At 55.9% G+C, this 13,910-nt stretch overlaps 1 protein-coding gene across 1 annotated transcript; it reads right to left on the bottom strand.

Annotated features, from left to right (window-relative positions):
* Positions 1 to 10,454: 10,454 nt before the first annotated feature.
* Positions 10,455 to 13,143, bottom strand: FOXC1 (forkhead box C1; the record flags this gene model as incomplete). The annotated part of the gene is made up of 1 exon (XM_082284545.1): positions 10,455 to 13,143. The coding sequence occupies one exon, from the start codon at positions 13,141 to 13,143 to the stop codon at positions 11,443 to 11,445; it is 1,701 nt and encodes a 566-aa protein (XP_082140671.1). The 3' UTR covers positions 10,455 to 11,442.
* Positions 13,144 to 13,910: the final 767 nt, after the last annotated feature.

Below are 13,910 nucleotides of genomic sequence, written 5' to 3'. Positions count from 1 at the left end.
AATAAATAAAAAAGCTTTAAAAAAATAGAAACTTCAAGGTGAGTAAATATTTTTTTGCTTTTTGTGCCAAGGTACCTGGGTTATCCAGAGGTCGTCAAGCCCATACATTTCCCGTTGGTTTAGGATCTTCCACCCACCAATTACTCCCATCATTTTAACTTTATGCCTGGAAGTGAGCAAAGAGCAAGATACACAGGAGGGAGACACACAGGAGATACACTTTCTTGAAGTGCGTCTCCTTCTTTTTAACTTCATATGGGGGGACCCCCATGTTAAAAGGAGGAAAGTAAGGGGGGAGGGGGAGGGTAGCTGTACCCGGAAGCGGTCCCATGATGGAAGTGATGCGGGGTGACAGGAGGGGGCTCGAGAGCAGCCTAGGAGGAGCCGGGAGGGTGCTCCGTGCACCGGTATCCGAGGGCGGCATTTGCCGGAGGTGCCGTGGGAACTGCGCAGCGCGGAGGGGAGCGGAGTGGACCGCGGCCGGGCAGCCGAAGCAGCCGCTTCCTTTGGGGCTGTTTCTTCGAAAGCGCACGTGGGGAAAGAGAAACGTGGGAACCCGGCCGCTGCTTGAGACCCTTCCTACAGGTGCACAGAGTACGAGCCCTCGTAGGGCGAGGAGGAGAGGGAGCAGCGGAGAGAGAAGGATGTCCCTGTTGCTCTCCCTCTAAGCATCTCCCCACGCGTGTGAGGGTCTGCAACCCGCACGCAGTTTCCGCGGCACGTCGGGGCTCTTCCAGCGCAGACCAATGCCGAGTCGTGGAGACTCAGTCCGGAGGCCTGGAGCTCCCCACGGCAGCAGCACGCACACAGTGCCACTCACCCCGCGTGTGCACACCTCCACACGCGGGTATATTTATAAAAAGCTTCCTTGGGCGTTTTTCTCCCCGAACGAGTACGACTCCATTGCTAAGTCTTTTTTTTTTTTTTTTTTTTAGAGTAAAATAACACTAAACCTCCGTCCCGTGGGTTCATGTCCTTGCATTAGCTGCTCTCTCCCGCAGCGTTCGCACCGCTACACAGCCCCTGCAGGACGCGCTCGCCGCTGTGCCCTGGGCACCCACCCGTGTGCGGCCGCAGGGCTGCGGCTGCGCTCTGCGGCTGCCATCGCGCACTCGCCAGGGCCGCACGGCCCCGTGCCCAGCGGTGGCTCCCCCGCCCTGGGGCCGCGGCGGGTGGTGGAGGGAAGGGGGCGAGCTCCGGCTGCCCCGCCGCACCGAGAGCTGCCCCCTCCGCAGCGCCTCGGCCCGGCGGTCACAGGCTGCGGGTGGCGGGTCTTGGGTGGCGAACGGAATAATAATAATAATAACAATAACAACAACAACAATAATAATAGTAATTCTTTTATGACGAGGCATTTTTGCATTGCTGCGAATTATTTTTTTCGCTTACAGTGATTCACTTGAAGAGGCTTGGTGGTATATCTAAATATTAGTTTGCACATCTCTGCCGAGGACTGGGAACTTGGACTTCAGAGTTTTTTCTTTGGCATCTCTCACTGTAGCACACTCCAGAGAAGCATTTTTATTCTCTGGTTTCTCTCTCTATACTGTGGAACAAGTTAGGAAAAGGATGAGAAAGCGAAAACTGATTCTAGACCAAGCGGTCCCTCGTGGTGGCCTGGTGCTGGGTGTCTTTTTCCTTTGTAGGGAAAAAAAAACAAAGGTACTGGTCATGACAGGACAAAATCCACACTGCCCCACTGCTTTTTACCATTTGGCAAAGGCCAGAACTGCTTTTCGGTTCCCCCAATACTTCTCCTAAAGTACTGCTTTTTGACCACGGGATCACATCTTGAAAACGAAATAAATAATAACTTAAAAGGAAAACAAAACAAACCACTTCTAAGCTGGGACTTAGATTATATTGTATATGTAGCTGATACACCAGTTATAGACTTGTGTTCTCTACATCAGTTTCGCATGCATGTCAAGCGTTTTGTGCATGCAGGTTCGGAAGATATATCCCCCTCTGCCTGTCCCTGGTCCCATATGGAGACACTGCAGCTTCGTTAGTGGAAAACAGCAGCTCCAGTAGTAAATAACCGAGCAGGCCCCAGTCTCTCGCGCCTTTCGCAAGCTTCCAGCCATCCGCAGCAGCAGCAGCGAACAAAGCAAACGACAAGGTGGGTTTAACCTTTCCAGGAACCGCTGTGGCACCGAAGGGGAAAGGCCGGTTGGTGGCCGGGGCCAGACTATTGACACACTGCGCTGCCCAGGACCGGGAATATGGGCCCTGGACCCTGCAGGGAGTCCCCGCCCGGGCAGCCTGTTCCACTGCGTCGTGGGCAGACAGAGAGGTTCACCCTGCGCCGCTGCTACGGGGAGAAGCGGGATAGTAGTGGCAGCGCTGGTTTGTGGGGGCTGCCCGGGAGTACGCCCCGTCAGGAAGAGGGGACTCCGGTGGGCAGGGAGAAGAGAGGGGGCCCAGCTCCTGCCCAGCGGGCTGCAGAGGGCTGGGGCCCGGTGGGGAAGGCCGGCCTGGCCCTGCCTGCTGCTCCCTGCCCGGCAGCGCCAGGAATTACGAGCAGCGTCGGCCGGGCTCGCTCCCCCGCGCCCGCCGCCTGTCAGCGCCGCCGCCGCCGTCCCACGTCTCTTAGCCATAACTCAGCCCCTCGCCTCGGCCAGGCGGGCCGCTGCCCTCCCTCAGAACTTGTCTTGACAACGGAAAAAGTACCGCAAGAGCCCCTTTTTAATTTTTTTTTCTTTCTCTTGAGGCCTTTCAGGGGCTACCGGCCACTCGTGGGCTTGCAGACAGCAAGGAGCGCGGCGGCGGCCTGAGGTGGGGTGGTCCCAGGGGAGCATAAGCCCCTGCCACTTCTGCAAGCGGGCCAGGATGGGGGTCAGCACTGCCCCAGGGCCAGCCGGCGACACAACCGGCCCGCCCGCCGCCCTCCTCCCCGGCCCCGGTGCGGAAGGCCGGCGAGACAAAGTGACGGGGTTTTCCTCGGGGTCGCGGAGCAAAAACCTCCAGCGCCATCTAAAAATACACCTCGAAGCTTGGAGCGCCAGCCCGAAGGGTAAAAGCAAACGGGGGCTGAAGAGGGCGCAGCCCCGCTCCTCGAGCACGAACACGCCAGCTTAGGGTGGTGGTGGGAAGAGGTTCTGCGGCCGACTCTGGTCGCGCTCGAGTGCTGCAAGGGTATTTAGAAAAATAAAATTTAGATGTAAACTGGGGGAATGGAAGAGTCTGCCGCCGCCGCCACCACCACCACCACCTCTCCCCGACGCCTTGCACATAAAGCAGCCACGTCCCTCCCGAGCGGACATGAGGGTCACATCCTCTTCCCGCTGCTCGCCCGGCCGGGAAGGCGTGCTCGGGGCTGCCCCGGAGCAGCGCAGGGAGAGGGGCACCGGACGGGGGTCGCCACCCCTCCCGCCTGTGGGTGGCAGGTTTGCAGGGGTGGGCGGCAAGGGGAGGCCCCCGTCGGCTCGCAGGGCCGCGCTCCTGCCTCCCCTTGTGACCCCCCTTCACCTCTGATGGTTCGCTGGCGGAGCATTGTCTCCAGACACAACAAAACCAGGACGGAGCCCTGGAGCAGGCAGGGCTCCAACGTTTTGACGGGTGGAAGAAAAACATCAACAGATACTTTGCAATTATTTGGTGATGGGGGCTAAGGAGAGGCGGGCGGGGGAGAGGTTGCTTCGCAGCAGCAGACGCTAATTGCAACCTTTGCTTTGCTAATGAGCTCGCACCGGTGCATTCCGCGCTCCATCACCGTCCCACCCCCCCCCCGGCGGAGGGCTTGGGGGGTGGGAAATGGCGTCGGGAGAAAGTCGTAATTTTTCTGTAATTCGTTATTCGGTTTTAAATCGATCCCATCCTTGAGAGGCGAGGTTAGAAGCGCTGGTCTCCAGCACTTTCATAAATCCTCGCTTGGGGAAAACGGCGGGCAGCTCCTCGCTGGCAGGGGAGAGGTGCGTGCGAGCGCCCGGCCCCCTCCCCGCCTGCGCCCCGTCCCACGCCGCGGGCAGCCGGGCATGCCCGGCCCGGGGCCGCGGGGCTGGCAGGGCGACGTGCCCTCCGCCAGCTCACTGCTTTAGCCTGACTTCACACGATCGGACCGGGGGAAATGCACATACAGAACACATACAGAAAAAAGAGTTCCGCTCGAAACTCGCGTCAAAACGGCACTGAGAATGTATTTATACTGGGCAATCTTGCAAGCACCGACATTGTTTAAACAATTCTCTTCTGCTATGGACGACATTATCAGTACTTTTACATTATCGTTCAATGGAAAATATTCTTCTTTTTCCTTATTTAAAATATTTATTTTAAAATTTATAAAAAGGAAAAAAAATTAAACTTGGCACTTAAATGTTCTGGCAAGTAAATAAATTCCAGGAACGTTTTGGGAAAAACGTTTATGGCATTTTTTTTTCTGATCCGAGTACTTGCCTTCCGAGGGATGATGGTTGTAGTGATATGACCTGTTTATTCATCGATTCATGTAATATATAAATATCCTGAACTCATGAGTGTAATAATTTGCGTTTTTTCTACTGGAGGAAATTCAGCTATTTTAAGAGTTAATGGTTCTAAATGTGTTGGTTTTCCTGGATTCTCCCCAGAGGTGATGGGGGCTGGAAAGGAGGGGGGATTCCAGGTTGGGGTTTTCATTGTTGTTGTTTTAATTCTGCTGAACGCAATCTAAAACAGCTGACCTGAACGTGGGGTGATACACGGCACAACCAAGCCCCCTGACGCCTAAAGGTCAGGTGAAAGTCTCCAGCAGGTAAGTTGTGGGCCGGCTGCCTGCCCAGCTCACTTGCTCTCTGGCTCACAAATTGTTCCCTTCTGCCCACCCAAGTCGTTTCAAGCTGTGTTTGTTTAGGGGGCAAAAAAAAAAAAAAAAAAAAAAAAAAAACCAATTGCCGAACACCCAATTCTCTTTGAGCCGGAGAGCTTGTGAGCTCTCACCGGTAGCTCGGGCTGCCTTCCCTCCTCTCTCCATCCCAGTGCTTTGTAACAGCTATTATTTTATGGCACACGCATACCAAGCAAGGCGCAAGTCACGGGCCTAGATGGTCGCGGAGGCGTGTGCAACAGATGCGTTGGCTTGGGGGGCGAGGAAGAAATCCCCCCCCACCCCCCAAAAGACCCTTCCTGCTGAACGGGGGGAGGGAGTCTTTGCCAGCTGCTTTCCCGGCCCGTGAAGCACAAAACACTGGCGGAGCAGGCCAGGGCGAAAAAATGTCCCTCGGACCGCAGGGACTTGCCCGCGGTGCTGTGCTGCTGTCTCTTCCCTGAACACCGCGACCCTCCGACGGGCCTGTTCCGCCGAGCCCGACGCCCCCCGGCCGTCGGGTGTCCGGGGAACACCACCTTGTCGCCGCTTGCCAAGTTGCTGGGCACCAGCAGCGTTACCACCGAACTCCACTCAAGGAATCAGTTCCAAATGACACCGAGGGCTCCCGCTCCGGACGGACCAGCCGGAGTTACCCTTGGAAGATCTGGGGCTTACTCCTCCGGCCGTCCAAGCAGGCCTTTTAGGGCGCCTCCTTAGGAAATGAGGGGGTGTCCCACTCTCGTCCCCCAGGCACCCGACTGATCGCTACCGCTCCCTGCACTGCCAGCCCCGGTCTAGGACAAGGCCTGCTCGCTGCCCCAGGTGCGTGTGTATCATTTTAAGGGAGAACGGGGGGCGCAGCAGGGCTGCGAGGGGTCCCCGCTGCCTCCACCAGGGTACGGGGCTGCCGCCCGGCCCCGCAACTACCGGGTAAGGAGCCGGCCCTCCCCCCCGCCATACGGCTATTGTTTCGTTCAATTAGGCTCCGCTTGATAAAAAACAATCGCTCGTTAACCCTCGCCCTCCTCCCTCCTGGCTGGTGTGCTGTGAATGGCGACATCGTCTCCCTTGACCCCCGTCTCCTTTTCTGTCTTTCTGTCCCCTGAAAAATGATTCCGCGAGCTCTGATTGAATTTTATTCCTTCCTGACCTGGCCCGTTTTTATTGCATGGACACCATCAATCTTGACCTAACGCGACGTTTGTTTATTACTTTGGAAAGAAGCGAATGGCTTTATGAGCCTCAGCGTAATTAAACCAGGAGGGCTACGTTCTCCGCGGCACCGCACCACCTTTGGGGCGGATTCACAACAGACAAGACGCCGGGGAGGCGAGGCAGAAGGGAAAAGGGAAAAAAATGGTGGGGGGAAACCTATACGGGAAGGGTGAGTGGTACCCTCCCAGCTCGTGATCTTGTGACCGAGGTACCGGAATGAAACTCGCGCGCGTCCCCGGGGAGCCCCGAGCAGTTCCCTTACACCTCACTTCAGGCCCGCCAGCCTCTTGCGCAGCTTGCCGCGTAAACCTGAGCTCGCCCTCCGCGCTAACCCGGCGGCGCGCTACCTGTGCGCCCGCGCAGCGACAACTCAGCCTCGGACGCCCTGACAGTGCCCACCACCGTGCTCCTCATCTCCCTCCTAGCAAAAAACAAAGCAAAACCCCAAAACCACAAAACAAAAACCACCCCAACACCCCCCACCCCGCCAAAAAAAAAAAAAAAAAAAAAAAATCAGGAAATCAGCGCATCTCGAAGCACGGGTGAATTTGGCCAACACGCCTGATCCCAGCACATGGAGACGGGGAAAAAAAAATGGACTGACTACGCGGAGGAGTTGAAATTACTTTACGAGTGAAATTAATTGAAAGCTAATGTTCAATTAGCCGTCGCTATTGAAATGGGTGATTTCGGGAAGTGGACGGGGGAGAGCTTCCAGGGGCAGCACCGCAGCTCTCCTGTGCTGTGCAGGGGAGCCATGTGCGCGCCTCGGCGCTGCACGCTTCTGCCTACGCAGTCAAACGACGTAATAAAGACTGCGCACCCTTACCTCACGCTCACCTTCAGGTGGGCGCGGAGAGGCGCGCAGCCCCCGACTGTGGGCCACCGCTCCTTTCCGCGCAGCGGCACTGCCGCGCTGCCACGCACAAAACCCGCACAACCCGCACCGGCTTTGTGCGTGACTCGCCCGAAACATCCAACCCAAGTCTCCAGAGGCCAGGGCGGAACTCTAAGCTCGTCCTGCTCCAGCAGCGTAGTTTTAGGGAGGTCAGAGCAGCGTACAGACAGCTGGTCAACACACTGCAGCCCCAGAGTTATCAATAGTGTTATGAAGTTGAACCCGGCTATGAAAACAGCCGCTAACTTCGAAACGTCTTTCCCGAATTTCGTGGCTGTCAGAAAGGGACCCAGAAATCGTAAAACGGCGGTTTGGAACCGCTCCCTTAAATGTCTCCATCCACAACACAGCCCCACCATGTTCTGCACCTGACCTGGCCTGTGGAGGTAGGGAAGGGGTTTTAATCCATGTCCTCTCGACTATTTGCATGCACTTCTCTGCTATTTTTGTTATGACCTTTGCAGAACATAATAGGAACTGTAATTGCTTTAAGAAGAAATTCTAAGAAGGAAACTTAGAAAGGAGAATATTCCTCCTCTGCACGTTTTCCACAGTTTGAGTGACAGATGAGCAAGTACAAGTAAGAAACCACCAGAACCACCACCTAAATTGAATGGTCCCTCAAACTGATTTTTTTTTAATTGTTTTTGTTTGTTTGTTTGTTTTTTCATAGGCGAAAAGCAAAGCTACAGTTTGGAAAAAATCAGTTTGAGCTAAAAAAGCCCCACAAAGCGCCGTGCTAACCTGGCGCCTAAATGACCTCTCCGCAGGCATGGCTGTGTCCCCGTTTGCTGTAGGGGCCGCCACCACAGATGTTGAGGCCTTACGGGGACACCTCTCAGCTGCTGCCCGGGCGCATGTCCCGTGCCCACCGCTGCGCAAGGTCGTACCGCATCTCTTTTGGCGTTCAGGGCAGGCCCACTTCTGCTGGGAGACAATCACAGGTCAGAAGGGACGCTCGGGTTTGCCTCCTGTGCTCAAGAGGAGGGAAGCACAAGAGGAACAAGGGTGCGTGGGGCCCCGCTGCTCGCAATTCATGATGGCCCGTGGGCAGACGCGCCACTCCGTGCCCCCTCGTTGCACTGCCCCAGCCCGGGAAGGTTTCTAGCGAGCCCGCTCGGCCTTTCCCCATCCCAGCAGCAGCCGCAATGCCTCACGCCGAAGGCTCCGGCCCGGCGGAGCCCGGAGTTGCCGACTCCCCAACTGTGCAATGTCGCGCAGGGACCCGCGGCACGGGACTGCGCGCCCGGCGGGCCGCCTCCCGCGGCCGAGCCCGCACTTTTCACTGCCTACCGCGGGGACCGCCAGCACTGCTAATCTTATTTTCGTTGTGATCAATTTCTGTGCAGAGGGGGAGAAAAAAAACCCATTATGGTTATGTTAATAACAAAAATAAAATAGTGTTTTTAAAACTCAAGACGAAGCTCGCGTGTGCGGTGAGCCAGCTCGTCGCACTGAGAAGCAGGAGGTGACCTCCGCCGCCACCACGCACGTCATTGCAGGAAAGGGATCCCCTCCGGGGGCAGAAGATCCCGACACGACCTACCTGAGACCGAGCGGGAAGTTTCCCTTCGCCTCCTCCCTGACTGCGAACCACCCTCCCGGCTCGACGAGCCCACTCCACCCTCCCCTTTTGCAGCCAGGGCCACGGGTAGCGCAAGTTGCGCGGCCGCCCCGCGGCAGAGGGCCGCGGACCGCCCCAAGCATTAGCAGTAATTACACACGGCACTTGTTTAAGCTACGCACAGCCCCCCCCAAGCTTCCCTCGCCGAGCAGCACCACTGACAATGCAACGGGTTATTAAACAAGCCGGGCTAATAACTTCTTTCCTCCCTATTTATTTTTGCCACAAACACCCTACCGCTGGAGACCGCTGAGAAAACCCAAACTACAGGAAAGCCGGCGCCTGATCTCAACAAAAATAACAGGCAAATAGCACACTCAATCTCCTCTACCCTCCGCCTTCTTTAAATTTTATTTTAAATATATGACGGGGGGCAGGATGGTCTTATTATGCTGCCGCCCCGCTGGCAACCCCATTTGCCGGGGCAGAGGGATCTGCCCCACCGAGGGTCTCCTCTCCAGCGAGGGGGAGCGGGGGTGTGAGGCAGTGAAAGCCCCGCCGTGCCTCTGGCCCGGCAGTCCCGCTCCCACGGAGGCAGCGGTGGGCGGGAGCCGCCAGTTTAGCTGCCCCACTCCGTACTGGGAGAGGCACCATGGGGAGCAGAAAGTGAGCCCGACCGAAAATAGGTAGCATTTTATTTCCCTTTACTGGTGAAAAACGGGGAGCAGCAATTAAAACATGCCCCTGGAGCGAAGGCGCTCAGCTTTGCCCGTTCTCCTCATCAGCTTTACCACAACCGGGCGATGGAGTGTTTGAGTTTCTCGTACCCAACTCAGCAAACAAATAAATGTAAATAAGGCCGGTAATCTTTGTAGAGGTAGCAGCACGAAAAAGCAAAGACTTAAAAAACCATATCCTAAGCCAACGCGTTCTAAGATGACACACTCCCTCCAGTTCATTCCTTCTGCTGAAGGTGTTTTCTAAACATTAGACTACTGCTTTGGAAGGGAAGCACAGCTCAAAAGCGAGGTAATAAGGTTGAACTGTAAATACCTTTGTATTTATTTACAGCGTAACCCTTAACAATGCAACAGCAATTACTGCTAAGTGTTGCCTTTAGATAAGAGATTCTGATAGGAAACTGTATTATCTTGAAAGCAAATTTTAGGCCTTAAATATCTGTAATCAAATAAACCTATTTCCAAGTCTGACTGACAAGGCTGATTCATTTAAGTTAATGAATTTATTGCATTTTGGTGGTTACTTACAAAAGGGGAAGGTGATCCCCATTGCCCGTAGGTTCTTAATAGTAAATTGTCCAGAAGGTAAGATTCTTGATATGACAAGACGCCACTCTGTGCAGCACTCATTTGCTACCCTGGTAATATATACTTTTTTTCCGATTTGAGGAAAAATGAGGGAGGTAAGGGGGAAAAAAACCAAAACCAAACAAGCAAACAAACAAACCAAACCAAAACAGCACCCAAACAACTAATAAGAAAAATTCACCCACACAAAATATTTTAAAAATAATTTCAGTCCGAGCAATTGAGACACAGACCAGTGAAGTCCCTGAAGGACGGGAGTAATGCAGAGCTATAAAGGTGTAAGGGTAGACTGTATAAGTACCCTTTAATCCAACTACTTTTTTCCCCCCCTGAAATAAAATAGTACTTTAAATCTACGTGTTACAGAAGCGGCTTCACAGATGTGATTGCACGCTTTGCTATCAATTCTAAGAAGCAGTGATTTATATGCTCGCATTATATTTAAGAGTACACGTACTACAGATTATTTGGCATCTGCTATACACTGTGGAGTTTAGAAAAATATGCAATGCGTATATGAAACTATAAATAAATACGTAATCCTTCTTTAAATATAGGTACATATGTAAATCGTGGATATAAATACATTTGAAACACACACAGAGCGATCGATAGCTCGACATATACAGTTACACATGGTCTGGAATTTAGTGCATGCACTTCTACCTCGGAGTTATCACTTAATATAGCCTTACATAGGCATATTATTTAAAACAACCTAATGTCGCCATACTACTGTGTATGGTCAAATGTTTCCAGGTCTTGCCCATTAATTGCTAAGAAAACGTGTTTGTTTATTTGCCAACTCAGAGCTGCCATGGGAAAGTATTTTTTTCCTAGTGGATAAGGCGAGCTGACTAAGTGGAACATATTGCAGAAGAGACTGAAAAGGGATTTTTCGACCTAGCAGTTCCTAAATGGTCTTTGGAATTTGTGCGGAGAGGAACAAGCTGTTCCAGCGACAAAGTTAGTTATGAAATCCCTTTTCCCTCTCTTTCTCTCTCTCTAAATGAAAGTATTAAAATATACAGACGTGTAAAGGATCATTCCAACTGAATGGTAATTTATTAATAAACAAACAATGCAATACCTTCAGAATATTTTCAACAAAAAAAAAAAGAAAAATATTGATAGAATAAGATTAATACAGTTTCCCTTTTTATATATAGTGAAAAAAAAATCAGCGTTTCAGTCAATTTTAACGTCACTTTTCAGGAAAGGGGGAAACACTTTCTGGCGTTTGGTCCTCAACATCCAACTACAAATTAAAAATAAATTACTATGTCGCAATTTACATTTTAAAACAAGTCCTTGTAGAAGAGGAAGGGGAGGGGGAAAGAAGCTGGTACTCTATGCTGGACTTTTCGCTCCCTTTTAAACACGGGGCATGACAATACCTTAAGGGACGGGGAAGAGCGCGGGGTGGGGGGCGGGAAAAAAAAGTATTTCTCAAAGCAATTAGAAAAAAAAAAAACTTACGTGTTATTGGAGTAACACTGTCCTTTAACAAACCAAGACATGCTTTGGGGCTGTCTCTGTACAAAAGCTTTTCGCGATGCGCTCGCTTCCCTCCGCGGGCGCTGCGGGGGCCGGCGGCGCGGTGCGGACCGGAGCGGAGTTCCCGCGGTGTCCCCGCGACGGGGCGCGCTCAGAACTTGCCGCAGTCGTAGACGAAGGCCCCGGAGGTGCGGTAGAGCGGCTGGCTGCCGGGGAAGGCCATCTGACAGCTCCCGCCGCCCCCCGCCCCGCCGCCGCCGCCGCCGCCCCCTGCCCCGCCGCCTCCGCCGCCGCCGCCGCCTCCCGGCGAGGCGCTGAGCCCCAGCCGCGGCGCCTCGAAGACCTCTCGAGGGGCGGCGGCGAAGCCCTGCTGCGGCCCCGCGTAGCCCGCCGCGCCCGCCAGCGGGCCCAGCTCCCCCGCCGCCGCCGCCGCTGCCGCCGCGGCCGCCGCCGCCTGGTTGAGGTACCAGGAGGCCAGGCGGCCCTGGTGCGGGTGCGGGTGGTGCCCCTCCTGGTGGCCGCCCGCCGCGCCGCCCAGCCCGCCGTGCCCCAGCGCCCCGCCGCCGCCGCCCCCCGCCCCACCGCCGCCGCCGCCGCCGCCGCCGCCCGAGGGCATCGCGTACTCGGGCAGCGGGTCCTCGGCGGGGCTGGCGGCGGCGGCGGGCAGGTGGCCGGGCCGGTCGGCGCCGCCCGCCGCCGCGTAGAGGCTCATGGCCTGCATGTTGCAGTGGTAGGTGCCGGCAGCGGCGCCGGCGGCCGCCTGGCCGCAGGGCGAGCCGTAGACGGAGCTGTGTCCCGGCGAGTATCCGCCGAGGGACAGGGCGGGCGGGATGCCGGTGCGCGGGGCGGCGGCGGCGGGGGCCAGGAGGCCGGCGCCCAACTCGGCGGCGGCCTGCGGCGAGCCCCGCAGCGAGGTCATGATGTTGTCCACGCTGAAGCCCGGGCCGTGGTGGTGGGGCGGTGGCGGGGGCGGCGGTGGGGGCGGCGGGGGCTCGGGGGCCTCCAGGCTGAGGGAGCGGCTGGAGGGGAGGGTGCTGCGGGGGCTGCCGCCGCTGGAGAGGCTGCTGCTGCTGTCGGGGCTCTCGATCTTGGGCACGGCGCCGAGCGGCGGCGCGGCGCCCGGGGGGGACACGGCCTGCGGCGGCGAGGCCGTGCCGTTCTCTGTCTTGATGTCCTGGATGCGGACGGGCGGCGGCGGCGGCGCAGCGCTGCCCCCGGCGGGGCCGCCCTCGGGCTCGGCGGCGGCAGCGGGCGGCGGCGGTCGCGGCGGGGCATGGTCCTTGAGGTGCAGGCGGTCCTTCTCCTCCTTGTCCTTGACGGCGTCCTTCTTCTTGAAGCGGCGGCGGCGGCGGAGGAAGCTGCCGTTCTCGAACATGTTGTAGGAGTCGGGGTCGAGGGTCCAGTAGCTGCCCTTTCCGGGCTTCTTGTCGTCGCGGGGCACCTTGACGAAGCACTCGTTGAGGGAGAGGTTGTGGCGGATGCTGTTCTGCCAGCCCTGCTTGTTGTCCCGGTAGAAAGGGAACCGCTCCATGATGAACTGGTAGATCCCGTTCAAGGTGATCTTCTTATCGGGAGCGTTCTGGATGGCCATGGTGATGAGGGCGATGTAGCTGTAGGGCGGCTTCACCATATCCTTGGGCTGCGGCGGTGGCGTGTAGGGCCCGTAGGCTCGGGCCATGCCGGCTGGGTACTGCTCGTGGGCCGGGTGCGAGTACATGCTCATCGGGGCCGGCATGGCCGTGTAGCCCCCGCCGGCCGCCGCCGCAGCGGCGCGGTAGTAGCTCTGCTCTCCGCCGAGGTACGGCACCACTCCTAGGGAGTTGGGACTGGACACGGAGTAGCGAGCCTGCATGTCCTCCCGTCAGCTTTCCCCCACCCTCCCCGCCGGACCAAACAGCGCGTCCCTTCCCCCTCCACCCCTCCGCCGCTCCGCGGACCGAGCTGGACCGGGTGGCCGGGCAACCCCCACCCCCCCACCCCCCCGGCGGAGCGCGGAAAAAGGGAGGAAGAATAACGACGGCAGCGCCGAAAGCCTCCTCTTCTTCGCCCAGGAAAGCCCACCGGCGAGCTCCCGCGCTCCACGCGGAGGGGAAAAAAAAAATCAAAAAAGGGGGGGAAAAAGGAGGGGGACAAAAAAGGGGGAAAAATGTTTTAAAAAAGAAAACGGCGGAGGAAAAAAAAAAGTAATCGCAGCGGAGAAAGCAACTTCCAAACGCAGAAAGAGTATTAAGAAAATAAAACCTTTGCAAAGAGGCTCCCACGCTCCCAGTTCCTTGTTCCACGGGGATCTGCAACAAGTTGTCTGCAAAGGAGGGACAAAAGTAGAGGGATGTGTTTTGTTGGCTTTTTTTAAGCGAGCAGAAGAAGAAAAAAATCCACCTTCCCGATCTCCCAGTGCAAAGTCTCCCTCTCTCTCTCCCTCTCGCCTTTTTTCAGTCTCTTTTTCAGTCGCAGGCTGCTTTGGGAAGCATCGGAAAAACTCCTGAACTTTTGAGCATCCGTCACCACGGCGAGAACTTTTTTACGCACTTACAGTTTTCTCCTTTTTTTTTTCCTCCCTCTGCTCTCTCGGTCTCCCTTTTTTTTTTTTTTCCTCTCTTTTTTTTTCTTTTCCTCCTT

The sequence above is a fragment of the Coloeus monedula genome (genome assembly GCF_965178545.1).
Source record: "Coloeus monedula genome assembly, chromosome: 1".
In the NCBI taxonomy this organism is placed as follows: domain Eukaryota; kingdom Metazoa; phylum Chordata; class Aves; order Passeriformes; family Corvidae; genus Coloeus; species Coloeus monedula.
The sequence above is the reverse complement of the archived record's forward strand: the minus strand, read 5'-3'. Positions and strand labels throughout refer to the sequence as shown.